We start from the raw sequence: 27,683 nt of genomic DNA, 5'->3' as shown, positions 1-27,683 counted from the left end.
TGTCAATTCATTCTAGTTGCCCCTATAAAAATGTAGAAATGGTTACCCTTTTAATCATGGACTTGTCCTCTCTATTCCTCAGAATACTACCATCAAGTATCTTTTACTCAAAATTAGATAAATATTAGTAACAGTGTACTGGCTTGACATAAAAAAATCGTAGGAAATTGCTAGGATGTGCTGAGCATTTTCCAATGATAGAGCCTAATTCATACAGTGCAATGTTATGGTCTATATGTTTATACGGCAACATAAAAAGTTAAAAGAAAAAATAAATTTTATTCTAACTTGGAGACATCCTGGCAACTACAAAACAATGTACTGTTTGTGACGTCACAATAGAAAGTTACACTCAGTGATCATGAATCACTTGCAAATATACAATCTGTGCATCTTGACTGCTCAAATGGAAGGGTTGCAATATAAACCTATTCTAATAAAATGAAAGATAAAGAAACAGAGACAGTTAAGTCTACGATACACGGGTCCTCTTTTTAAAGTGATTAAAGTCCCAAACCTTGAAGCCAAATACTGAAAAAAAAAATCAAAAACAGAAACATTCCATGAAATATAAAACAGAATTATCTGAAAGATGGTCAGACATGTTGTCAATGACAGATATAAAAATAGCCCAAAATCTGCTAGAACATTTCAAAACAAAACAGTTAGAAAACTGAGAAATGTTTTGACTGTCGCAATTCAATATTTGATAAGGCCTGTTGGGGCATACACATGTAACAGATAGGGAACTGTAATGTAATGCAACTATACACTACCATTGAACTATTAGATTGGACATTGATTTTTGTCTTTAATGAATAGTTTCACTTCATTTTTTTTGGGGCCTTTTACAGCTTGCTTTATGGTATGGGTTTTGTCCACGTAGTGACCTGTAGAAATTTAGCTGTTTGTTGCTTGAATGACTGTCTCATTGGCAATCATACCACATCTCCTATTTTTATACTTATCAGTTAACATTAAATCTTAACAAGAAATACCAACAGACTGTGACTATAGGATCATATACAACTTAACAAGTACAGAATCATGATGTTCATGCAACTACATAACAAATATGAATGAACCATCATATCATGTCCATGTTAAATTGACCTAATTAGAAAACTTAGCATTAAATCTTGACAAATTCAATAGACTGTGACTGTGGGGATATATACAGAAACCAGATATGGAATTGTGATGCAGTGATGCATCTGCATCTGCATACTAAAATGACTGACCAGCACAAGTGGTTCACATTAAAACTTACCTAATAAGAAAACTTAAAATAAAAATCTTAACTTGGACAAAGATGCCAACACCAGAAACACAATACTTTACTTTTGTCATAGGTGACACAAAAAACAACAAACATTTACAACGTAGGATGTCATATGATTCACTTTTTAAAAATGTTCTGACTTACAGCAGGATCAAAAATAGCTTTATCTAACTCTCTAGGCAAAGGTAAACTATACCTTGGAGTATCTGTCTTATCTGTTTTCTTTTTTTTATTATCTTTTTTCTCCTCACTTTCTGAGTCATCTTCACAAAACATATCAATAACTTTATCACCAACATTGACTGGTTTATCTTGCTTTTTTAAAGTCAAAGTGATTTTCTTGACAGCTGGTTTGTCTTTCAGTTCCCTTGTTTCACTAGGAAGAATGATTTCAGATAAGTCAACTTTAACACTCCCTCTATCAGTGTTAAGAGGTGCAGTCTTTGCTTTGGAGATGATGTCAAATGCATCTTTTTTTATTGATACAGAACTTCTACTTTTAATGTCTCTTTTCTCCTTTTCTTTATTTCTAAATCTTTCTCTCTCCCTACTACAGGAGTATTTATTTCTATCATGACTGCTACTAACATGTCTCACTTGACTGCAACTCCTGCTATGACGTCTTCTACCACGATCTCTACATCTACTTCTATTACGAGAACGATTTTCTCTCGACGTTGACCTTTTTTTATCACTATATTTACTCCTAAGTTTATCATAACTTGTGTCTCTCCTTTTGTGTCTTAAAGTTTCTTTTTTCACCAATCTAGACCTTGACCTTGACCTTGAACTACTCAAAGAAGATGATGAGGATGATGAGGATGATGAAGAAGTTGAGGAAGAATTTGATGAAGATGAAGATGTTGAAGAACTTCTCGATTGATTACGCTGATGAGATGATGAGCGGTCTCTCCCTGTGCCAAGTGGTTCTTTGTATGCAGCGGGTATCTTCTCCTCTTTTTCAGGATTATGTTTGTAATCCAGGACAATCCTATTTTCCAAGTTAATTGGGCTGATAGATCGCTTCTCTCCACCAATTTCTTCAAACTTTCTCCTCTCTTCCTCCAAATGAGGAAGATTATACCTAGCACGATCTGTTCTGTAGGGATCTCTACCATAATACATATGTTCATATTCACGTCTGTGTCTATCATCTCCATACAGTGCATGATGACTTGCATAGGGGTCATAACCAGAGGGATATCCATATCTGTTATATGGTGGGTATGGGGGGTAAGCTCCATGTTCATAACCCCAATATTGAGAATGATAAGGATACCCTGTCCTGTATGGGTCATGTGGTAACCTTTCCTGATAGGTAGGAATCTCAACTGATCCTTCCTGTTCGTCTTTTCTGTTGTGACTAAATGGTTCATGTGACTTTTCTCTTTTCCCTCCTCTTCTCTCATCAAAAGATTCGTGTGACAATTCTCTCTTCTCTCTTTTTCTTTCATCAAACAATTCATGTGAAATTTCAATTTTCTCTCGACTTCTGTCCTCAAAAGATCCATGTGATGTTTCTCTTATCTCCCTTCTACCATCGTCAAAAGTTTCAAGTAAGTTTTCATCATTTCGGCCAGGACTTTGATCTTCTCTTGCTTCTCTAAGTTTTTCAATAAAATCCCTACTCTTTTCAAATTCTGTTTCACCACCTAAGTAATTATAAGTATTATACTTCTTTGCATTCTCCATAAAGTGTTTTTTATAAGCCTTTTCCATTGATGCATAGCAAAAGCTTGGTTCTTCATCAGGTTTTTCAACACTATCTTCATAGCTCTGTTTTAACATATCCAATCCTGGTATAGCTGAAAATGGCTCAGATTTATCTACAGGATCTGAAATACAAAAAGTTTCCACTTAACACATGTCTTAATGACATATGTACAAGAGGTTACACATTGTGTCATGAATAAAATTTTATCAAGTAATTCGATGGTTTGTTACAAAAATAAAAATGGACATTGCAGGTCTTCTTGTTTCAAATTCTGCTCTGATGTTCTGTTGAAAATATTTAGTACCACATGCCAATGACAATGTTGTGATTTAGTACCACATGCCAATGTTGTGAGTTAGTACCACATGCCAATGACAATGTTGTGATTTACTACCACATGCCAATGTTGTGATTTAGTACCACATGCCAATGACAATATTGTGATTTAGTTTATAAGCCATTTACAAAATCTGTAAACCATTGAATTTACCTGAATGAGGTCACAGTTTCCTTTAAAAAATATGATTAGTTGCTAATTAAGGTAACTGTTGAGTTTGATCTGAATATGTGTTATGTGTGAAAGTATAAATATGATAATTTGACAATATCTTACCAGATCTTAGAGTTTCTTTCTTTGGTAAAGGATTTTGCTCAATGGCCTGAAATCAGAAGAATATTATTAAACAATTAAGACATTGATTTTCTAATTTTCTTTAAAAATGCTCTTCAAAATAGAAAAACACAGAATTATACGTAACCCTAACATGTAAGAGATTTAATAAAACTGTAGTCCTTTTATGATAAATATCCTAATGTGCTGGAAATCTTGTATAAAAATGTTTGACATATTCAGATAGACAGTGGTCAAAGAATGTACAAATTAAAAATTATGGTCTAGATTCAGTCATTAAAAATACAGCCAAATATGAAAATACTCAAATCACATTAAGATTCTTCATACTGAAAATACCCAAAAAATTCAGTTTCTTTATGAATCAATCAAAGTTCAGTATTCTACATACTTTGTTCCAATTAGCTATCAAAGAATCCCAAAAGCTGCAGACAATAAACTGTAATCTATTGAGCTTTATATAGTTCAAATTCAGTTCTAAAATTGCTTATCTTTGTCCTTATCCCCTCAGCAGTTAGCACTAAAACCATTAATTCCTTTGTTGCATGGTATCTAGTGGAGCAATTTTATTGGGATCTAAATACTTATGTCCAAAAACTAAAGGTCTACAGAACTTAATTATATGTTTATGTGATATCAAAAATTATGTTTCATCTAATCATTGGACAAGATGGGCTTACATAATAGGTAAAAAAAACAATGGAATATCCTCACCTATATTGTGAAAAAGAAATTTATAAATTTTTGACAGAAAGGATACTTTTCCTCATCTTTTTGATATTCATTACTGAGATATATTTGTTATACAAAAGATTATAATTTGAGCTCAATACTAACTCCTGCATCTACATGTAAATATGCACAGTACACTTGAAGCAATTTCATAGATTTTAAAAAATAAAAACTGCAAGCAATGCTCACTAACTCCATTCAGTGGTATAGAAGGAGTAACGGATAATAGATGGGTCCCCCCTTGTCCATGTGTTGCAATGTGAAACCCCCAAACTAATTTGATCAATATGAAAAAAGGAGGTGCATAATTCGCATGTATTAAAGATTTGTTGAAAGTTTCATTCAATTTCATACAGTGGTATAGGAAGAGTAACAGGTAAGAGATGGGTCCCTCATTTGCCCATATTAAAAAATGACAAAGTCCGTGTTTTGCTATGTGAAACCCCCAAATTGATTTGATCAACTTCTAAAAAAAAGGAGATGCATAATGGGAACATGTATTAAAGATTCTAGGAAAGTTTCATTTAATACCATTCTGTGTTGTTGGAGGAGTAACGGATAAGAGATGGGTCCCCTGTGTAATGGACCAACACCTCTATCATCATATACCCCCCCACTTTGCAAGTGGGGGGTATAATGATTAACAATATTGCCTTGAGAAAATTTTCACTTTTATCGAACAGTTCAGCAGAGACAGAATAAATCTGGAGGAGGACTAAATATCAATTAGGAATATAATCAGCCTAACATCAATGAAAATCCTTACTGTAAGTTTTACCTGTGTTGTATTTTTTGCCTTGACCTGAACCAGAGCCTCAGAGAGAGCATTTGATACAGTTAAGGCCATGGAGGCTTTATCTTCAGTATGGATCAGTGACTTGGACTAAAATAAAACATTCATTAACTTCACCAAAAAACTGAGTGTTTCCTATTTTCATCCATTCACCTTTTCTCTAGATCTAAGTAGTCACAAAGATAAGTGTGGAAAAAGTGTAAATATATCAGAGCATCATTCTTTAAATAACTGAAACAGATAATTGAGGAATGACTGTCACAATTTTTCTTTCTATGAAGAAATATCCTAAATCATGTGGTGCACACTAAATAACATGTGTAGCAGGCTAAGAGTGCACCACAGGCATTTAGGCTATATCAAGAAGACAGAAAAAATACAACAGTCCCTTTTTTTAATATCAAAATTTAACATTTTAAATAATTAAAAAAAGTTTCTTCATATTTACAATATTTAGTATATGAGATAATGGACAGATTTTTTGTCCAATCAGAAAGCTTTTTTCTACAATAATTAAATTATTGGAATATATTCTGATTGTTTCATCATAGATTTAATTCACTGATGTTTGTATAATTGCCATTTGGTAGTTTGTTCAAAGGATGATAAGTGTAAAGTATAGACTGTGAGAAAATTAAAATTTTCAAATGCTTGTAATTTTAAAATCCAACATACCAAGGTTCCAAGTAACTCCCGAACTTGTGGTGGTATGTCTTTTAGATCAGCTGATGAATGCTAAAATAAAATCATTAGATATATAACTAGAGCTCTTCTAAGACTAGTCATATGCGGGTTGAAACGGCAGTTGAAGCCCTATTAAGATTTTTATTTTCAAGCTATGTTTAATGGAAACCATTAAGGTAGAAAGGTATTATTTTTTACCATATTATTGACAGAAAAAGAGGGAGGTGCTGTTTCACTTTTATTTTACTGATATGATAATAAAATACTTCAAACAGAGCAGCTCGATATGACCACATATGTCAAACCATGAATAGTTTGGACAAGTATGGACACATCATTCAAGCTTGATACAGTTCTGAGTTTGGATTGTGATTAAATGTTAGACACAGAACAAGATTGCGACACATAGTAGCCTTTTTTGGTGTGTACTCAAGCACTCAACAAATTTACCCCAGTAGAAGCTGGTTGATGTGATGTAGAATAGTTTGGTAGTTCTGTTGGCTGAACTGATGGTGTTGACAAAGAGCTGTTATGTGCTTGATACTGGTAATTATCTGCTGTTACTGTACCTAAAAGAGGACATTGTAAAATATGAGAATATATGACAATACCTATAAATGTGACCATACTTATATATGTCAATGTCTATGACTGTGACCATAACTATATATGACAATGTCTATAAAAATGACCATACTTGTAAATGACAATGTCTATAAATGTGACCATAACTATATATGACAAGTCTATAAATGTGACAATACCTATATATGACAAGTCTATAAATGTGACAATACCTATATATGACAATGTCTATAGATATGACAATACATATGAACTGTTAGTGTACTTTAGTTTGTGGACATTAATTTGATTAGGAAAGAAACATAAGTTCTTGGATTCTTGAATTTGTGGTTTTTATGTTTTCAGTATAAACATCAATGGGAATCTCCTTTTCGCTGGAAACCAAATTCTGTGTTTTGGCCTACCCACGAAAACCATGAAAATTGGTACCCAGTGGTACTTTCACAGTATGAGATTTGTCTATAAGGGCTTTATTTCAACACTATTTTCCCTCTGACTACAGAGAAGCCTGAAAAATTTGGAATGAAAAGCATAGTCGGACCTAGATAATTAAAATTCCAATTAATTTTACCTAAGATACTCAGGTTTATCTGTAGACAGAAAGACTTTACAATGAAATTGAGCCAATATTTGTCAAAAGGTAATAATAAAACTTAAACCATATGTGAACTATAATACAAGTAAAAATAAAGATGTTTGGGGATTCATCCAGTTTTTTCTGTCAAATATGGAAAATCTTTTCATTTTATGGTTTGGCACAATATTCTATAGAACATTTAACAAAAGAGTAATCAAGGGAACCAAGGTTATAGCGGTAATCAAAAGAATGTAATCCAGGGACAAAGACCAGACATGGAAAACAGACATACACAACAAAGAACATAAAGTAACTAAAATCATACATACAAAGTAACAAAAGTAAATGAGCAACTCGGACTCCACTAAAAACTGGGAGCATGGACCAGGTGCACCGGTAGGGTAAGCGTCCTCTGCTTTTCTAGAAACACCCGCCAAGTTGCTCATAAAAAGTCAAGTCCGGGGTAGACAAACGAGGGTAGGAAAACTATGACCCGTTGAATAAATCAGTTTTCATGGTGCTGATGGATACACCATAACAATCCACGAGTTCATGATAACGACCATAAAACTTCTGTAGTGATGACTTCAATCTTCAAGTCAAAAAATTCAAGTCAAAACTAAATTTTCATTCTGTGTTTCAGCAGACAAACGAAGTCCATAAAAAGAGGCATACATGTAATAAATACTCACTTTGTTGTGCAGGTGGCAGACTTCCACTGTTTCGGTCCATCCTGGACTTTTTCCACATTAAAAATTCCTGAAACATTATTTCATCTTCCGACAATGGTCTCTTCATTGCAGACGTGTCATCTCCAGGGTTCTGTTTAGAACTATGGCCATAGTCCATTATAACAGATGGTGTGATACTGGTATTGTCTGTGGGCTTTGAAAGAGGTGCATATTGATCTTGCTGGAAGGTTTGGTGTCCATAGTCTGTGGGGTAGTTTTGTTGATAGTACTGTTCATCTGTCAAAAACACAGTACTTCAAACTATAGGCCAATTTAAGTTCTTGTAAGAATCTTATATATCTAAATACAGTATTCTGAACAAGAAAAACTGCTACCAATCATAAGTGGAATAAAAATATTTTAGTATGATACACATGTTTTTAGGTTGCAGACCACCATATCAACCACTGAGCATTTGGAATGTACGCAAAAATAGTCCTACACAGAAATTACCCCCTGTTCCTCATAGTGTTGTGAGAAAAGTTCTCATTTTATTTTAAAAATTTAAACATTTTCTGAAAGGAAAAACATTTCTATACATTACATAGGCACATTTTGATTCTTGTGATGTGAAGCATAATCTCCATAATGATTTCTAAATATACCCCTATCTTTTGAAAACACTGGGTTTTTCAATGCTATTTATAAACCCTTCACTTCCAGTGACCAGTACTGCACTGGAAGTCTGCTAACCACACATGCCATTCTGAGGATTGTGAACTGACATACGTAGAATCATGATGATATATAGTCCTCAGCAGGTTAAAGTTAAGGTATAGTCCAGAGAAGCCACTGAATATAGTGAAATTAGCATAGAAGCCTATGGGAAGTGAAATTAGTTGTTTCTAGCCTAAATACACCAAGTTGCAAGCTGAAGTCACATAATCATTATAAAAGAGGTCTCCATTAGTTATGAAAAACAGATAAATGAACAGACTGTACATCTACATATGTATATCTTTTTAATTTATGGGCCTCCTTTTCTGTTTTTTTATATTTATTTGTATTTAATTTGAATGTTTGTTAAACTACATTGTACCAAGGAAGCTTTGAGCAAAACTACAAAGTTAAGTAGATCAGATATAATAACTCATTATACATACCTGGTCTTGAAAAATAAGGGTCATCTGGTCTCTGACCTTCAAAACAAATTTCAAATTACTTTTGAATAGATTGGTGTATGACACACAGTTTTTAAATATATACTGAACAAGAACATTACTAATCAAAAGATTGAGATCAAAATGTAATATTACAATGGATATCACTCCAATATCATGCACATTAGGTTATCCCCATTTTTATGAAAATTGTGAAATATTGAATACGTGCCTCATAATCATTAGATATTACATTTATGTTTGTAGAATCAAAAAAGAAATACTGAATTGGACAAAATGTTTGGAGACCTTAAAATATTTTAGAGATACTGATCTAAAATCATTATATCTATGTTCAAACCGACAGTCTCTATTCACCAAGTTAAAATGGCAATCTATAGACAATCTTTTTCAGTCCGATGAGTGAATTTTTACAAGTCATATGTTGTTGAATGAAAAAATAGTATAAAACCAGTTTACCATATATACTTTATGTAACATATATGTTTTTTCTCATACACTTTTTTTTTGTGTTAATACCATAAAATGTCACTTTTGATCATAATAAAATATATTTGACAAAAAAACATTACTAAAAATATCAAACCCTGAAAAAATCTTTTATAAAGTTATAATGATCTTGACCTTTCACATATTGACCTTAATCTAGTAAAATAAACTGGATTACATGTCAGAAACCCAATTTTATGTAGAGATATATTATAATCATAGAGCAGGTAATTTTTGCAGTTGCCAAATTTCTTGATTTGCACTCTGAATAGAGATATTATATTATGGTCTTTATTTTCACATCTTCAGATTAAATGGAATGAAAAAATTAACTTAATTTGGTAAGCTTTTATTTTCGAAAAATTTTAGCAAAATTTAGCAATTTTGCAAAATTTAGCAAATTTTAGCAAAATTTCGTGTATTTTTGCAAAATTTAGCAAAATTTAGCAAATTTTAGAAAATTCACAGAACGCAGCAAAAATTTCCTACAATATGGTATTACAATGATTATGTGTCTTCACAGTCACATTCTGTATGAGTAATTCTGATACATTAAAATCCATAAAGACATTTGAATATTGAAGGAACTACTTGTGGATAGAAATATAACATGAATGGATGGGTCAAAGAGACAACAACTCCTCTGGGATGAAGAAAGTCATCTCAAGGCCATCCATTGGTCTTCAATGAACAATGAGGATACCCCCACACTACTACACTACTGGGCACATGGCCCCAAAAACAACATTATACACAGGTACAGTGAAATAATACTCAAGCAACATACAGACATTTTATCGAAAAGACTAAGAATTTATAAAAAAAAAATCAACATTTCAACTGTGATTACTTATTATTTCTATCTACCTATGACATCACAAATACAGTTCCAAACCAATCCTGTATTAACAAGGGTATAGACTAATGCACATTATCATATGTCAATGAACCTTGGTTTTATTATGCATAATAAATTGTACCACAGACAGTTAAGTATAGCTTAAGTACAAGAGTGGTTGGAAATAAAATGACAAAAATAACTACTGGATTGAAAGTGGAATTTAATATACCTGACACTGAAGTCCTTCCATAGTTGTCTTCCCTTGGTTGGTCACATATATTGTAAGAATCAAATCCTTGACCTGACTGTTGACTTGGCAATGACCCCCACCCTGTCTCTGTTCTTTGAATATATCCTTGACCTTGCTGATTGTCTGTATATAACCTTTGATCTACCTGTCTCTTAGGTAATGACCCTTGTCCTAGCCCTTCTACAGAAGGGTCATTATAAGATGGGTTTTTCAGTGCAGACTTAAAAGGTTTGTTTGGCCCCTGACCTTGGGGTAGTTGTGCTCTTTGACCCTCAACCTGAGGCTGTTGTATACTTTCAATACCAGTCTTCAGACTCTTTAATTTATCTGGAGTCAAGCCTGTACCTGCAAAAACAATTTAATTGAATGGTAACTAGACATGATTTTGATAAAGCTAACAAAAAAGTTGAAATTACAGAAATCAGAAGTAAACAAACAGTAAAAAAAAGAACTGATATTTTAAAATCTCAATTGCCATTTAAAAGTGGGAAAAAATAATGTCTTGGTGAAGTAGTTAAGAGAAAATTTTCAATAGAAAATTTAATTATGTATGTACAAATAAAATGTTGATGGGCTGTAGCTTAAACAAACACTCCTTAAATATCTCTGAATTTTATTTATGACATATGTTTGACACAATATAGGTTTCTTACGCAGAATGAATGTAATCATAGAACTAAAAAATGTGAAATTGGACATGTACCTATTGTGACATGACACAGGGTACAAAAATAACAACGCTGTCTCCCTGACCCCACTTATCCCTATCATCTCTGTGAAGTCACATTTCCATATTTTCTCAAGAAAATTTTGTAACTCGAGCTGGCATGATTCTACTTGGGTTGTTTGTTGTTGTGACATGAAAATTTTGTAGAATCTCAACAGACAATAAAATGTGTAGAAACCTTTCAGTAAATGATCTAGAGCACCACTCTTGATAAGGTCAGCTGCCCTCTCTTCAGTGCTTGTATCAACTTCTATTTTGACCCTGACTTCTTGTCGTCCTTCACGTCTTTCAATGTCCCTGGCAAATTCCTCTGCAAATCCATTTTGTTCAGACTTTTTCCTTGAGGTATAGGATAACATCTTTTGGTAGGTTTCAGGATAATGTTCTTTCTGTCAAAAAAAAAGTTGATATTGATAAGAATTCTTTTAATAAAGTAAACCAACTTTATTAGAATCTGGAGCAAAAATGTTCAACACTAATTGTACTTTATGGTACAATTTCATAGAGATCTATTCACTTTTTATCAAGTTAATATCCAGATGTTATGAAAATGCTTGTTTCTGGAGCCTTTTTGGCCCCTAATTCCTATGCAGTTGAAGTCACCATCCCATTAATCATTTCTCATGTAGTATTGCACTCTGTTGTACAATTTTAATGAGATCCATTCACTAAAGAAAAGTTATTGTACATACATAAGGAAAATGCATGTTTCTGGCCTCTTTTTGGCCACTTAATCCTGATCAGTTCATGTGACAACCCCCCCCCCCCAAAATCAATGCCAGCCTTCCTAATGTGGTATGGCACATTGTGGCATAATTTCCAGAAGATCCATACATTTATAATCAAGTAACTGTCTGGAAACCAAATTGGCTATGGACGCAGATGCATAGTTGTGATAGGCATATCCTCACTTATACAGGAAGCTGACATTGGACAACATGAAAAGTAACTTACAACATATGCTCCAACTATATAAAGCCACACACCAAATTAAAAATCTATCCATCCATTTGGAAAGGAGATTTTATGATGAAAATTGTCTCTATCACTCTGGCAAAGTCACTTCAGACATTACGTTGATATCAGACTGCACCCAAAAATCCCTCACAACTCATGCCCTATTTATATAAAGCCACACGCTAAATTTGAAATCAATCCATTCACGGAGAGCCGAGATAACTGTGATGGACACGCAAGGTGATTCCAATATACCACCCACTCGCAGAAAAATAAATTCTAAAAAGATATTTGTCACAGTCATTGTTTTATAAGCATTTGCCTTGTATCTCTATCTATAGTACAACTTATAAAATATTGTATCATGTGTTTAACTCCGACAACATGTATTAGAATAGAGTTAGGGTCACAACTGGATTACAACTTACAAAATATCTTATCCTGTGTTTAACTCCAACAACATGTGTTAAAATAGAGTTAGGATCACATCTAGATTCACATAAGTTACATAGATACTTTGGTCGTTCATCACGTTTCTGAAACTCTGTCACATACTGGAGACCTGAAAATGATATGCAAGCATGTTAATATAAACAGCAGCGATTGGGATTAAAATTTTAAGAATTTCAATGGGTCATTCCTTTACCTTCTTTGAAAGGGACATTTTCAGCAAAAACACTTGAGTGGCAATATTTACAATTAAATTGTTAAGTAGTACAGTCCTTGAACCAATCCACACAACAATTTGACGGATTGATGACTGTTGACTAATTGATCGCTGATGGATCGATGACCGGTGACCGATCGGATAGCAGTTTTGTTATGTAAATGTTGTAAGATATGTTTTAAATACAAGAAATGTGAAATAAAAGTATAAATTGATGTTTAAATCTATTACATTATATAAATATGTGTAAATTGACAAAGAAAACAACAAAAACTGTAAAATACATTGACCGCTCTGTGGTCACGTGATGCAGTCACCAGTTAAATGAATCGGTTTGACGGATCGATGACTGACCAGAAACTGATCGGTGATCGATGACCGATAGCAATTTTTGTTGCATGGATCGGTTCAGGTACTGTAGTCTTTGCAAGAATCATGCAATTCTGTAAAATGTGATACACCCAAAAAAAGCTCAACATTTTTATTTTTGTCATTAATTTGCTTTACATGTCTTCAAGATGAAATGTTTAATTATTCATTCCAATCTGTTTGCTCTAAGGAGTTAATTCACAATGGAGATCCAATAGTTTCTTTTGTATTTAAGGGTCATTTACAAAGTTATCTCCCTTAATTCAAAATTTTACAGTGCATTCTATGGAATTTTTATCTCTAAAGAACAGCGGTTCCATGAAGAGCCACTAGTTATTTTCTGTTTACTTAAGCATTTGAAACAAAACACAAAAATAAAAATATGAAGGCTTTCCAACCTTGTATCATATTTTGCATGATTCTTAGCTGGAGTGATACTTAATTACTGGTTACTGAGAGATGAGAATAAATTGTTTTGAGTAGGGTCATGGCAAACAAGCATAATTTAAATTAGGCTTCATTATAAAGTCCCTGAACACCCAATGTTGTTTTTACACTATTTATATTTTGTCTTACTTTGTCCACTTATTTAATTGAAGGGGCTTGAAGGAATAATTTTTTCAGAGGTTGTGCATGTCACCAAAAAAATAATCGGCAGAAGGGAGGCCAAGACTATAATGTAAGACATTGGAATATCTAAATGGCCAGGAATTTAATACATTGGTATCCTGTAAGATAAAAGCTAAGTGCAAATTTACCAATAAGGGGATCTTTCATGATGTCCAATTTATCTTTGATTTTTGCTGGCCTGTCTGTTTCAATATGCTTGACTTTTTGCATCATTGCCGGCTGATCTGGGTCAACTGAAGTAAACAAAGCAAATAATAAAACCAGCTTCTATTTTTAGCATTTCTCATGCCAACAATTATCATTCTTCAGAACATATTTATAAGAATTGCAGTTTAATGTTAGCAGTACCTTTTTTTTTAAATACTGCATCAACAATTATTTGACAAATACTTTTTATATATCTGTAGTAATTACCACGAAATATTCAAACCAAAACAAATGAACAAATATATATTCATATCAATATTGATAAATTCATTTTTTTTTAAATTTAGGATTGGCAGATACCTGAAATTTTATGCTTTTGTTATTATAAAACTTCAATATATTTGCCTTTAACTACATGTATTTGGAAGTTTGAAATCATGTCTGTACAATAGTAATGCCTGAACAAAATGTATAAAAATTATCTATGTTTATATTTTCTAGTCTCTTTTGTCTAATGTATAACAACCCACAATGCTAAGTAACGAACATTAAACTGTATGCTTAAGTAATTAACATATTTTTGAATTGTTCAGTGTAATTTTCTTTATCCCCTCCAGAAAACAGTATTCTTCCTAGAATCTCTACAAATTATTTTAAAACCTGAGAGACTTTCTAAGAATTTAATACTGTTTAAATCTTCTGAAGAGTAGATAATGAAAACTACTCCAATTATTCTTTGAGAAATAGATTAAAGAAAGAAGGTTCAGACAGCTATATACTGGTATGCCGATATCATACACAGAACATAAGCTTGTATATATAATTTTTCCAAGTAGGTCTATCAAATTTTTACATTAATCCTTCCTTGAATGTTTGAATCCCTAATCCTAGGCACAAACATTAAGGGAACTATTTTTTTCATAAATGTCTCTGTCACAGCCTGACAAAAACTGGGTTATTGAAGAGGTCTTCTGTTTCTAGATCTGCCAATGTTTTATCATCTTCTATATTACCTTTCCCAATCTTCTGAAAAAAAGAAAACAAAAATATTATTTTGAGATCTATGTAGAACTTCAATCAGCTTTAAGTAATTCACTTGTATATGATTGTGTACATTAAATTAAGTTATTCAGTTTTTAACCAGGTGTATTAAACAAAAAGATGAATTTTCTTAAACAATTGATTGCATTTTTTTCTACATTTATCTGTCTTACAATTAATAATATCCTGTTGAGAAACTTATATATTAATGGGAATCAAGTTCTATTGTTTGTGAAAATTTAGATGCTCCATAATACAGTGTGTGTTTTTGGATTTTGTCAGATAATCCAGATATCAAACAAATTTAACATTACATTTGAAATCAATCAAACAAGGACAACTAGTACCCAACAAAAAACTGGTACCTCACAAAAACTGGTCCTTCAACAGAATTTGATCAGATTCCTGTATAACCATCAACTTTTGATGGGCACAGGTCATGAAACCAATATATTTATATTGCATAGTAAGTAGACAAATGAAAAAAAATTATCTAAATGTATAAAAAGCAAATATTTTTTATGTATGAACACAACTGAAACCTGATTCAAATCAGATTTAGAACATTCATGATATAGTCTCACCTGTCTAGTTCATATCAGTAGCGACGCGAAACCGATAACCGAAATTTAGTAAGCTTAATTAAACAGCCTGGGCTTCAAACATTTCATCTTAACAGACGTAAACCATCTCTATTTGTTTTCACTGTAATAAGCCATACTCTCGTGCAAACAAAAAACAAGGGAACACTATCGCTCTAATTCTTGCTCTATCTAATTTAAAGCACATCATGCAATGCTCCCAGTTTTACAGAAAACCGGGTGCATTGCAAGATCCTCTTTTAATTGGATTAATTCTCCCTGACAGTTCTATATTCAATGCATATACAGCATTAATATCAATTTTAAAGAAGTCAGATATTCATTTTTGTTTTTGGTTTGAGACACGGGTATTTCTACCCATGTGTGATTCCCTTATCCCATGGATGTGATACATCTGTCACATCAAAACAAAGCATGTTAATACATTGATGTAGTAAATACAAAACGACAGAAGCTAATCACAAAATTCATTTTATAAGTGTGAAAAAAGAATCAGACTGCAAGAAAATTATGCATGACAAGGAAATCTCAGACACCCTGAGGTAAGGTTTCTATGTTCCCTTACAAAGAAAAGAAAATCTCAGACACCCACAGATAAGAATTCCAGGTTCTCTAACGAAGACAAGGAAATCTAAGATTCCCTTGGTAAGGTTTCTGTGTCCTCAAACAAAGAAAAGGAAATCTCAGATACCCTCAGGTAAGGTTTCTGTGTTTTCTTACGAAGACAAGGAAATATCAGACACCCTCAGGTAAGGTTTCTGTGTTTTCTTATGAAGACAAGGAAATCTCAGACACCCTCAAGTATGGTTTCTGTGACCTCTTACGAAGACAAGGAAATCTCAGACACCCTCAGGTAAGGTTTCTGTGTTTTCTTACGAAGACAAGGAAATCTCAGACACCCTCAGGTAAGGTTTCTTTGTTTTTACGAAGACAAGGAAATCTCAGACACTCTCAGGTAAGGTTTCTTTGTTTTTACGAAGACAAGGAAATCTCAGACACTCTCAGGTAAGGTTTCTGTGTTTTCTTATGAAGACAAGGAAATCTCAGACACCCTGAGGTAAGGTTTCTATGTTCTCAAACAAAGAAAAGGAAATCTCAGACACCCTGAGGTAAGGTTTCTGTGTTTCCTTACGAAGACAAGGAAATCTCTGACACCCTCAGGTAAGGATTCTATGTTCTCTTACAAAGACAAGGAAATCTCAGACACCCTCAGATAAGGTTTCTGTGTTTTCTTACGAGGACAAGGAAATCTCAGACACCCTCAGGTAAGGTTTCTGTGTTTTCTTACGAAGACCAGGAAATATCAGACACCCTCAATAAGTTTTCAATGTTCTCTAACTAAGCTATGCCTCATTAAAGAACTTGAAATCTGAGTGTCTGAGATTTCTTTCACTCTTTTCAGTGTTCAGATTCTGAACATCTCTGTTGAATTAATGAAATAACTGCAATTCAAGATATTGTAAGTTTTACTAGTAAATCAATATAAATTTTTATTGACACCTATCACTGAGTCCTTTATGAATAATCATAAGGAAATATAGAATCTACAGCAATAACGACTTGATTATAGAATTTTTCACATGAAGTGAAATAAATTTTACAGTTTTGATCATGAGGCTTGCCGAGCTATTCAAACTATAAAATTTATTTCACGAGATGTGAGAAATTCATAATCAACAAGCTTTGAGTAGAGACCTAAAAATATCAAAAATACCGAAAAATGAAAAGCATGCAAAACGTTATGATTCAAATTCATAGGAAACATGTTGACCTCACACAAATGCAAACATTCTAAACAAAAGAAATCAGACAATTTCAAAGGTTTTTTCACTTCAAATCTTCCCGAGTCCCTTCATAATTCTTATTTAAGGTAAAAAACACCAAACTTATCTCATTTAACTGAAATATAACTACAATGGCAATCAAGGCGATTCAAGACGGAGTCCTAGACAATCAATTTCTAAGCCAATCAAACTCTGTGAACAAAAAAGTCACTAGTGATGAGAATATTTGTTTCTATCAGAATTCATGCACCTTTCAGATATGGAGTAGTATCAGAATTCATGCACCTTTCAGATATGGAGTAGTATCAGAATTCATGCACTTTTTAGATATGGGGTAGTATCAGAATTTATGCACCTTTTAGATATGGGTAGTATCATAATTTATGTACCTTTTAGATATGGGGTAGTATCAGAATTCATGCACCTTCCAGATTTTTTTATTTTCTCTCCAGATGTAATATTCATTCTGAAAATGTGACACTTAAAGTACCAAAAAAGTTTCCTTAGAGTTACTGGTACACTGTATCAAGATTTGTAAAAGCTTCAGCAATGAAAACATCTTCTTTTAATAAATTTTTGTTTTCAAATAAAATCTCTTAACTTTCTGTAATCTGACCATAATCTGCCAGTATTAATCTTGAACTTAATGATTCTCCAGAGTCTATATATAGAACTGACTATTTTAAAATGCAATCTGTATTTTGTACTTTGCATTGATAATCCATACCTATTACAGAGAATCCATAGAAATAAAGACCACTGACATCACATAGATCCAGTTGATAAGTTTTCATCAATATCAAAATATTTCTGCAGATACTTATTTTCTTCTTACTTGTTTATTATTAAAGAAGCAAATATAAGTACACTACAGAACAAAATGTATACCACAGAAAAACAATACACTACAGAAAAAAATGTATACCACAGAAAAACAATACACTACAGAAAAAATGTATACCACAGAAAAACAATACACTACAGAAAAAAAGTACACCACAAAAAAAAATGTATACCACAGAAAAACAATACACTACAGAAAAAAGTACACCACAAAAAAAAGTATACCACAGGAAAAAGTACACCACAAAAAAAGTACACCACAGAAAAAAAGTACACCACAGAAAAAAAAAGTATACCATAGAAAAAAAAGTACACCACAGAAAAGTACACCACAGAAAAAAGTACACCACAAAAAAAGTACACCACAGAAAAAAAAGTACATCATAGAAAAAAATGTACAGCACAGAAAAAAAGTATACCACAGAAAAAAACTTTTTCTACAGTATATCAAACTTACATGTATTAACTTACATGTAGTTTCCAATAAATAAGGTATTAACAGTACCATTAACTAACTAAAATTACTTTTCATAAAACTGTGAACATTTCATCTATATCTTAATGTTTCTGGCAAGCAGGTCTTCATATTAGTGAAAATAGACCATAAGAGTACATTGACTTGACGTTAAACTGATATATGGATGAGGATTAGAACTGTGTGAAAATGTGACGCAGTGCCGAGCATTTTCGACAGTTTTAGCCAAATTTGTACATCAAAGTTTTTGTCAAGTTAATACGCTACTATTGTCCTTATACTGTAACATATTTTGAAAGATAAAAGACATTGCAAGCAAGAATTTTTTTTTATTTTTTATTTAAAGTGGAACAATGTAACAACATGAAGTTATATATCACTTATAAATATATGAACAATACATTTTGACAGCTAAAATAGAATGGTTTGTGGTATAAATTATGTTCTTAAGCAGTAAGAAAACTGAGATTTATTTAGAAATGAAGAGATCATTTATCTTTCAATGCTCAGATAACCAAATTTAAGAGACCTGCTATTACCACTCAACTGATTAGATTTGAACTATTAGCAATGCATTAGATTAGTAATAGCCACAAGATGTCTCAGAGGTCAAGTAAATAATTCTGGAAATGTTCATTTAATCAGTGTTCTCCCTAAGCCATTATAGCGCTGTACTTTGCAGCACTATGTTTTTTAGCACTGTGCTATTGGTAAATAATTTTAGTTGGAATGCACTATGAGCACTGTGCTACAACTTTGGAGGGAAACCTAAAAAGCTTTTACTATGCAAAAAAAAGAATAGGCATCTGCACTAAATCATGTAGAACAACCATCCCACTGTTCAAAAACTGGAAAACAAGGAATTTGACATCAATTATGAATCAAGTGTTTTATGTATGATGTTTTATGTATGATGTTTTATGTATGATGTTTCATTAGTTTTGAACAGTGTTGAGCATAACTAATTTTCAATGAAGCAAGCTAGAGCTTCATGTCCAATATGTGTGACAAGTCAATACTTTTACTCTCCAAAGAAACATCAAAAATGAAACATTCAATTCAAATAATTATATTTGACAAGTTTTTCAAGCTCAATTCCATCTGTATCAAAGTGTCTGTGATGCCATATAAAATAGACAATATTGAGTAAACAATAAAAGTTGTTGGCGTAGTTTGTATAAATGTGTTTCATCAATTCATGAAATCTCATTTATCAAGAATATTATCCAGTAAGATTAACATACTTTAATGGTACAAAATGTACACTCAGTACACATAATTATTGAAAAATGAAAGACTAATGATTATTAATATTTATCAAAGGTTTCTAGTTACCCTATGACACATAGACTGTAATATGTCTAGAATAAGATAGACATACATCATCTCAACAAGACTGTAGTGGTTACATATTGATACTTTATATTTATCTCAGAGTACCTTTTAGACTTGGCATTTAATTACATTTTAAATGATTTGTATAAAAAAGTAAAAATATGTGGTTTGTAGACATTTATTCGAAACAATAAGAAAAAAATTCACACAAGAAGTTCTTAAGAAAACTGCAAAAATAATAGATGTATAAAAATGTCACTTGAATTCTCTTTTTCACCATAAAATACATTTATAAGCATCAGTATAATAACTATTGCTGATAATGTTTGAAAACAGTCCTGTAATACAGTTTTCTTCTGTTACTTGTAAGTCAATTATAAAGTGTCTACTTTACACATCAAAATGTTAACTGAATGTATGTAACCAAAAAGGTGACCACTCCTTGAAATGGCAACTACATACATACATGTAAGTTAACAAATACATCCTGGATAAACCATTTTAACCCTTTTTGAGCTGTTTCTGTAATTACCATCACTTATTTTAAATTTGAGAACACATTTCTATCGTCTAATCAATTGTGATATAGATCACTTACACAAGATCACACCACCCATTAGAGAATCTACATATTCTTTTCCATCAAGTACAGAACAATGTCAGAATTAGGCAGGCTTAAACATAACAGATTTACACATCTTTTATGAACTACATAAAATAATGATACATGAATATCCAATTCAATATTTTGGAACTGCCAAAATATTCCAATCACTTCAATTGATGTAAAGTTTTGAAAAAGTTTTTTGGTACACCACCATCTGACTGTATACCACCATCTGACTGTACACCACCATCTGACTGTATACCACCATCTGACTATACACCACCATCTGACTGTATACCACCATCTGACTGTACACCACCATCTGACTACATACCATCATCTGACTATACACCACCATCAAACTGACTCTGAACATAATCTTATACAAATGTACTTAGAAAACTGCTCACAGAAATTTCTCCATATCAGTAGATAATCATCTGATTTATAACAGCATTGGCAATGTCATATTCTTCAATTATGTACATTAGTTTGTAAGTTTGCCTGACTACAACTACAGTTGTAGCTCCAAATAGTATAAACAACCCAATCCTGAGAATACATGCTTCATATCATAAAACTCTGCACCTTTGGTTTTAAAGTTACTTTGACCCTGGAAACTCTCGATCTAGAATTGAAGTTTCTTGATATCTGCCACATACATGTACATGTAATCCAACAATGAATGTTGACACTTCTATTAGTCACAGTACATGTATACATGGTCTGATCATGAAGAACTCATCCTTTGAGAAAAGTAGTTGGCAAGTCAAATATGAACAAAAAGCTTAAGAAAACATAATAACACTAGTCTATCTTTTTGAGCCACGTAGGTGAAAATGTCACATTCCAAATGCATTATTGTCTGATGCAGCTAACTTCAACCTGTTTCTTAACTGCCCTCATAAATAATCTAGGGTCAAAATAGCATCAGCAAATGAAAATATTTTAGTTCTAAGGAAGATAAATACTCTATATGGCCAGTCAGTTCTATGGAAGACTAGCTAATTTAGTGATAAACTAGTCCTTCAAACACTCATTCACAGAAATACATATACACATGTATATAATAGGTGTGGGATAAATGAACAATTAACTCCTGTTACATGGTACAGGAGTTGGATTGAGTCATTTACCTATAAGAGTGCACTTATTTGACAAAAAAATTTCATCTACCCTGTGTAAGACTTTCAACTTACCTGTGGAGTCATTTATATTTCCTTTCTGCATCATTTCCTACTTTATATGAAAGTCTTTTAACATCAAATTTTCAACCTATTTCTATCAGTCCCAGACTTCTTTCTAACCTGACTTTAACAGGGATAAAAATTAACAGTAGCCCAGTAGCTCATGGCTACTAGATTTTGAGCTGGGCTCCCAAACTTTTGGGTAAAATTTAGTTGAACATATAGAAAATATTCAACAAAAATATGATCTGGGCTACCAGCTTGTATTTCCTAATCTTTACCCCTGTTTAATCTTGTGACTTTCAACATTTCATAGCCAGTCAGTAAAAAGTAGGTGACAACATATAGTCTGCATTAAGTTTCACATTGTTCAACTTTTCATCTTTGTTGAAATATTATCAGGCTATTTTAAGTAGAAATCTTTAGGGTTGAAAGCTACACTCATTTTTTGTACTTACTGATTTGTGTTTGCTCCCTGCTACATGCATGTTAAATGTGACAGGACCAGTGCACTTTACATCGCACATCTACAAAACAATATAACTAGGTAAGAAATATCAGGAGAAATACAGGGTTACTTCCCCTTGATTAAATCAGAATTAAAACATTAAAAGAAGTTAATTTTAAATAACACAAGCTACCTAATTTATTACTAACTTCAGATTTTCCATGAAAAATTTATTAACAATGGAGGAAACTTCTGCTATCTACTACCAAAGTATTACCAACTTTGTTGCTACCAAAGTAAACAGAATGTCGATTTGTTTGTATGTTTGTCAAATATTCAGTATTATCACTCAAAAATACCTCTACCAAAACCAGTCTAAATAATATGCAAAGGATACAAAAAGTATTCTGTTATCAGGACTTCTGGATATGCTTTGAACAAATATTGTTGTAGCGTTTCACAGTTAATGTAGACTGCTTTTGAGTTATTTTTACCATTTTTAACTAAGGCAAACAAAAATAATAATCATGTTTCCTGCTACAAGGCAGAAAACAAAGGGCAGATAGGTCAGAAAATATTTTTTTTAGACATTATTTTATGTGTGCTTTACGGCAATAGGATAATGTAATCCTTTAGCACAATGTCCTTTATTTTTTGTACACACTTCCAAAGTTATTTTTCTATTTTTTCTTGAAATTCATTTAAAAGGGCTTGTTTCAATTTAATAACAACACAACTGAAAGTACACTGGTGTCCAACAGGACTGTTGCCATGTTATCATACCTATAAACACCAACACTGGAAGACATTACAGACACCATCACAGTACACTGGTGTCCAACAGGACTGTTGCCATGTTATCATACCTATAAACACCAACACTGGAAGACATTACAGACACCATCACAGTACACTGGTGTCCAACAGGACTGTTGCCATGTTATCGTACATATAAACACCAACACTGGAAGACATTACAGACACCATCAATCCAGGAAAAAAACTTCAGGGTTGGTGGCAAAAAAATAGGGTCAGTCCAGTAGCAAGAAACAAGACTACTATTTTTTGGCCTCATCAAAGAATGAGATTACACCCCTTTCCCTTAGACATCATTTTGATATGAATGATTTTGATGGATTTTTTATTAAAATAGGGATCATTCTCAACTTAGATGGAGTAGTACAAAACTGATTCCTGGTTAAATATATACCTGACAATAGTATTGATCAGGAAACTGTTCTCTTTTGACCTCTCTTGGCACTTCATCCTTCAAAGACTCCATGGTTTCAGGATCTTGATTGTCAGTCAATAAAAAGAGTTAAGTTTAGAGTACAATTTTAAAGGCTTTATTTACTTTTAATGTGAAGCTAAAACGAAACATTTAAAAAATTACTGGATCATGTGATCGATAAATAATAGATGGCCAGGATTGGAAACAAAAAAGTTTCTTTTGTTTTACCATAATGTACATATGTCTTTAATCAAAGATAAATTCCTTGCACACCAAGACCAGGTGGTCATCTATAAAATTGACATACATTATGTATATGGTTGTTGTCTGTGACATATTCACCATATCCATTCTCCTTATATATGAAAATCAGTTACTGGCTAAATATATTAAGCATGTTACGCACATCATTTCTCCATTTTGAATAAAGGCAACAGGAATCATTCTTTTATAATTTTCATTTGATTTAAATTTCAGACAGTCTGGGTGACATTTTGACTTTATTGATCTTATTATTTCTAAGTGCTATAAGCATAAGTCGTGCATGGTTGCACAACAACTTCAACTTCATCTACATTGAAAACTTTGAATAGTTTTTACTATGCTAGGGGTAAAAAATTCTGACTTAATCCCTTGCACTTTTGTCAGCGTTCCTAAATTCTTCATAAGCAACTCATATTGGTTAAAGACAAAAATGTATTAATGCTCGTTGTTGTTTATCAAACAGGGAGTTGATGTATCAAACAAACTTGTGATCATCCTGTCACCCAAAACAAGTTCACTCAACTAATAAAAAGTATATTAAGAGAAATTAAATTTATAAATAATAAACTGAATTTATTTTAATATACTTATTTTTATTTTATATAATTTTAAGAGTTTTGAACACTGTAAAGAGACTGAGTTATAAAAGGGAACCAAGATCTACTAGAAATCAAAAGAATGTAATCCAGGGACAAACACCAGACATGGAAAACAGACACATACAACAAAGACCATAACATAACCAAAACAATATTACATACAAAGGAACAAAAATATGTAAAAAATCATCAGATGTCCAGCTTAGGTATCATACTAACCAGTATTGACAGTGTCTGTTTGGAAGAATTGTTTCCCTTCATCTTTTTTCTTCTTCTCATAATCCATTAACTTCTGTGTGTGTAACATTCCTCTTGTATGCCTCCAGTATGTCTAGAAATAAATGTGTTATTTAACTATCAAATGTATGTACATGTACATGTACACTGTATTTAACATAAACTGTATTTAAAATAAGTAGAGAGATAAACATTGTAACATATTACCACTATTGCAGTTTGCTAAGTAGGGCAATATATGACACTGGAAATCTTGCTTTATGAGCCCACACATAAAATTATGTTTGTTTGATAATCTCCTAGTACCCTTAACTCAGAATATGGGTAGAAACATGTATACTACACTCAGAGTGGAATGGTTCTCTAACACTTAAGTCCGACCTGAGTGAAACTCTGTGTTACACTGACATATTCAGTGTCTAACTCCCAGATTCCACCAAGTCAACACTGACCGTTTGTGTATTGTAATAGTTGTAAAATTCAATGAGTCATAATGAGGAATTCATTGTAAGATACCATGTATATTCTGTTTCTGTTTCACAGATAATTCGGGGCACTCCAGTTAGGATAAAAATTGAGTCATGTCATTAAAATTTCAGTACATTCTATTTTTTTTTATTTTGTACATGTTTATTATTTGGTGTGTTATTTTTTTATTTACAGCTTTGTCCAAGGAGCAGGAGATACATGTATCAAGTAGAAATATTACTTCATATTCTTATCAAGTAAAAATGCAATCTTTTGATATTTTAATTCTGCACTTTCAAATCGATAATTACTATAATAATCATAAATAAAACACTTTGAACATATTGATTGTCGTACCAACAATTTTGATTCGAGTAACGGAAATGGTCTGGTGACGCTTTTTGTTTCCGATAGTTTTAATTATTGAACAGCTTTTCCAGAAATAAAAGAAACTAATTACAGGTGCCAAGCAATCTAGATAATGAGTACATACAATGTAAGAATTGCTAAGTAGAAGCCATAATCAAAACTGCAAGTAATAAGTTATAATACAATGTCCAAATGAGGTTGAGACAGCAACCTTGTTAAGTCTTCTTCAATCAGTCATTTTCCATTGCTAAAAATGCTTCAAGTTAACTCCGAGACATTTCTTATCTGAAGTACATTTCAAATACAACCTATATGAACATATACATGTATCATTATTTTCATGATAAGATTTGTTAACTGATTTCAAACTTTATTTCATGTCGACCGATGTTTACTTCGTTATAAAAATAATCCATTGACAAACCTTGCACATACATTTGTAGTTGTCTATTTTTAGAAATTAAAATGAACACACTGTATATAATGTCTCCAATGTGTGTCTAGTCATCAAATGGACTGCAACTAATTATAACTCAATACAGGACAGTTATGAAGTATGTATCAATAATAAATATCTACCAGTATTTTAGGATTTTCAAGCTATATTTGTCAATTATTAATACCATGTCTATAATAATGCACAACTTAATAAATTTATGTATAATCAGTGTGATTGGCCAGCCCATGGAAAAAAGTTTCTATGATTTATTTCTCAAACAACTTACATCTGAGTTATTGAAGCTAATGTTGCAGTATTTACAAAATCCAGTGTCTTCTTCATCAGAGCTGTCATTCTTTTTCATAACTTCCTTATTTCTAGATTGATCAATTGCTTGCTGATCTGGTTGATAAGGCTTTGGTTTCTTCAGGACTGATTTAAGCACAGGGTTTGGACTTTGCTTAGGGCCTGCAGCAGTCAATGTTTTTTTCTGGGGCAATATTGGCTCTAATTTCTTTTTCTGGTTACTCCAGCCTTCAGCAGGAGAATTTGGATGAAATGGTGGCATGGCCACAGTTGGTCGTATCACACAGTCTGCAGTTTTCTGTATATTAGACATTAAACTTTGAGCAAAAGATGATATCATGTTCTCTGGATTGGTGTCATCTTTGTTTTCAAGTTCTTTTTCAATTGTTGGACCCGTTCCTTGTGACTGAAACATGTTCAAAGAACCAGGAACTGAATTGCTACCTACAGAAACTGACTGGGACATAGGTTCATCTTCAGAATCTAACTCCATATCTTCTCCAAGTGAGGATTGAGAATGGTCACCAGAACCATGTTTCTTACCATATCTATCATCTGATTTAAAAGCATGTACATTGGAATAATTATCCTCTTGTCCTGCATTGCTATTGAAGCAGGCTTTTCCCTGTTTAAATGTTGAAGGTGTAGCATAACTTTCATATGATTGGTCATAACTTTGCCTAAATTCATTCCTCTGCAAAGACAGTTCCAAATCAGTTAAAGGTAAATCTTTTTGATCATTGGCTATTCCACAATCTGATTCTGTAGGGTATCCCTCATACTTTATATCAGACACCTGTTCATGTCCAAATGCAGAACTTTCAGTTTCTACATTATACCCTGCACTACCATAATGAGATGATGCTGCATTAGGATTGTGTGGAGGGTGATGACGGAACCCAGAGACATTGCCGAACTGTTCATGGCCCCATTTGTGGCTAGGCTGGGGGTTTCGTGCTCCTGGAAATCGTTGTCTAAAATTAGGTCGTCGTGTACCTTGTGGAAATCGTGGTCTGAATGGTTGTCTGGGATTATTAGGGGATGGATATAATGCTGAAAAGCGACTCATTTCCTTACATTCGGTGGTTTTATTTTCACAATCAATTAATATGAAGTAGGCGATCCTATGTCGAAACCAGTTTCGGTCAGATAATGACGAATTCCGGATTCGTTATAAACAAGCAGACCTTTAGCAAATCAAATTATCTCCCAACCTAGATACTCACATTGAACATAATGATTCGGGAAAAGGCAATCAAATACAATTGTAATTTCGGACTAAATATATAGAACTTATTATTTGCCTTTCGATGTTTCAATAAAATGAGAGACATATAATTTTAAAATTACGGGTCTATGAAAAATTTTTTTTAATTTATATTGTTGCAACTAAGGATTTTTTAAGTAGTCCGCTTACTCCTACAACGTAAGAGGTTGGAATTCCGTTCACCAAGTCAGAAAACAGTTTGCCAGACAACCTCTAGCATTGCTGGAGTAGTAGTTCGCTATAAAAATCCCCGT

At 32.7% G+C, this 27,683-nt stretch overlaps 2 protein-coding genes across 3 annotated transcripts; both read right to left on the bottom strand.

Annotated features, from left to right (window-relative positions):
• Positions 1-259: 259 nt before the first annotated feature.
• Positions 260-14,799, bottom strand: LOC148603947 (uncharacterized). The gene is made up of 12 exons (XM_088551515.1): positions 14,781-14,799; positions 13,909-14,013; positions 12,543-12,676; positions 11,336-11,546; positions 10,410-10,775; positions 8,833-8,868; positions 7,691-7,966; positions 6,287-6,405; positions 5,828-5,887; positions 5,138-5,242; positions 3,610-3,655; positions 260-3,117 (listed from the first exon to the last, which is right to left on the bottom strand). Exons 2-12 carry the CDS (start codon positions 13,991-13,993, stop codon positions 1,400-1,402), a joined length of 3,156 nt encoding a protein of 1,051 aa, XP_088407641.1. The 5' UTR covers positions 13,994-14,013; positions 14,781-14,799; the 3' UTR covers positions 260-1,399.
• Positions 14,800-14,813: 14 nt separating this feature from the next.
• LOC148603946 (uncharacterized) lies at positions 14,814-27,302 on the bottom strand. Of its 2 annotated transcripts, none has more exons than XM_088551516.1 (5): positions 26,143-27,302; positions 24,563-24,674; positions 23,460-23,542; positions 22,260-22,328; positions 14,814-14,953 (listed from the first exon to the last, which is right to left on the bottom strand). In XM_088551516.1, exons 1-5 carry the CDS (start codon positions 27,229-27,231, stop codon positions 14,861-14,863), a joined length of 1,446 nt encoding a protein of 481 aa, XP_088407642.1. In that variant the 5' UTR covers positions 27,232-27,302; the 3' UTR covers positions 14,814-14,860. The 2 variants fall into 2 exon arrangements, with proteins under 2 accessions (XP_088407642.1, XP_088407643.1); XM_088551517.1 differs by having other exon boundaries at positions 14,843-21,360.
• Positions 27,303-27,683: the final 381 nt, after the last annotated feature.

This window comes from Perna viridis, chromosome 11 (assembly GCF_037379345.1).
Source record: "Perna viridis isolate PV_CMFRI_1.1 ecotype Kerala chromosome 11, ASM3737934v1, whole genome shotgun sequence".
In the NCBI taxonomy this organism is placed as follows: domain Eukaryota; kingdom Metazoa; phylum Mollusca; class Bivalvia; order Mytilida; family Mytilidae; genus Perna; species Perna viridis.
The sequence above is the reverse complement of the archived record's forward strand: the minus strand, read 5'-3'. Positions and strand labels throughout refer to the sequence as shown.

Excerpts from the sequence above, each read along its gene's own strand:
- LOC148603947 (XM_088551515.1), bottom strand. The coding sequence starts at position 13,993 with ATGATGCAAAAAGTCAAGCATATTGAAACAGACAGGCCAGCAAAAATC. Across the intron at positions 12,677-13,908 it reads CATGAAAGATCCCCTTATTG|GTCTCCAGTATGTGACAGAG; the intron begins GTAAATTTGCAC and ends TATCATTTTCAG. Across the intron at positions 3,118-3,609 it reads GAAAGAAACTCTAAGATCTG|ATCCTGTAGATAAATCTGAG; the intron begins GTAAGATATTGT and ends TTTGTATTTCAG.
- LOC148603946 (XM_088551516.1), bottom strand. The coding sequence starts at position 27,231 with ATGAGTCGCTTTTCAGCATTATATCCATCCCCTAATAATCCCAGACAA. Across the intron at positions 24,675-26,142 it reads TTAGCTTCAATAACTCAGAT|ACATACTGGAGGCATACAAG; the intron begins GTAAGTTGTTTG and ends ATTTATTTCTAG. Across the intron at positions 22,329-23,459 it reads CTGATCAATACTATTGTCAG|ATGTGCGATGTAAAGTGCAC; the intron begins GTATATATTTAA and ends ATTGTTTTGTAG.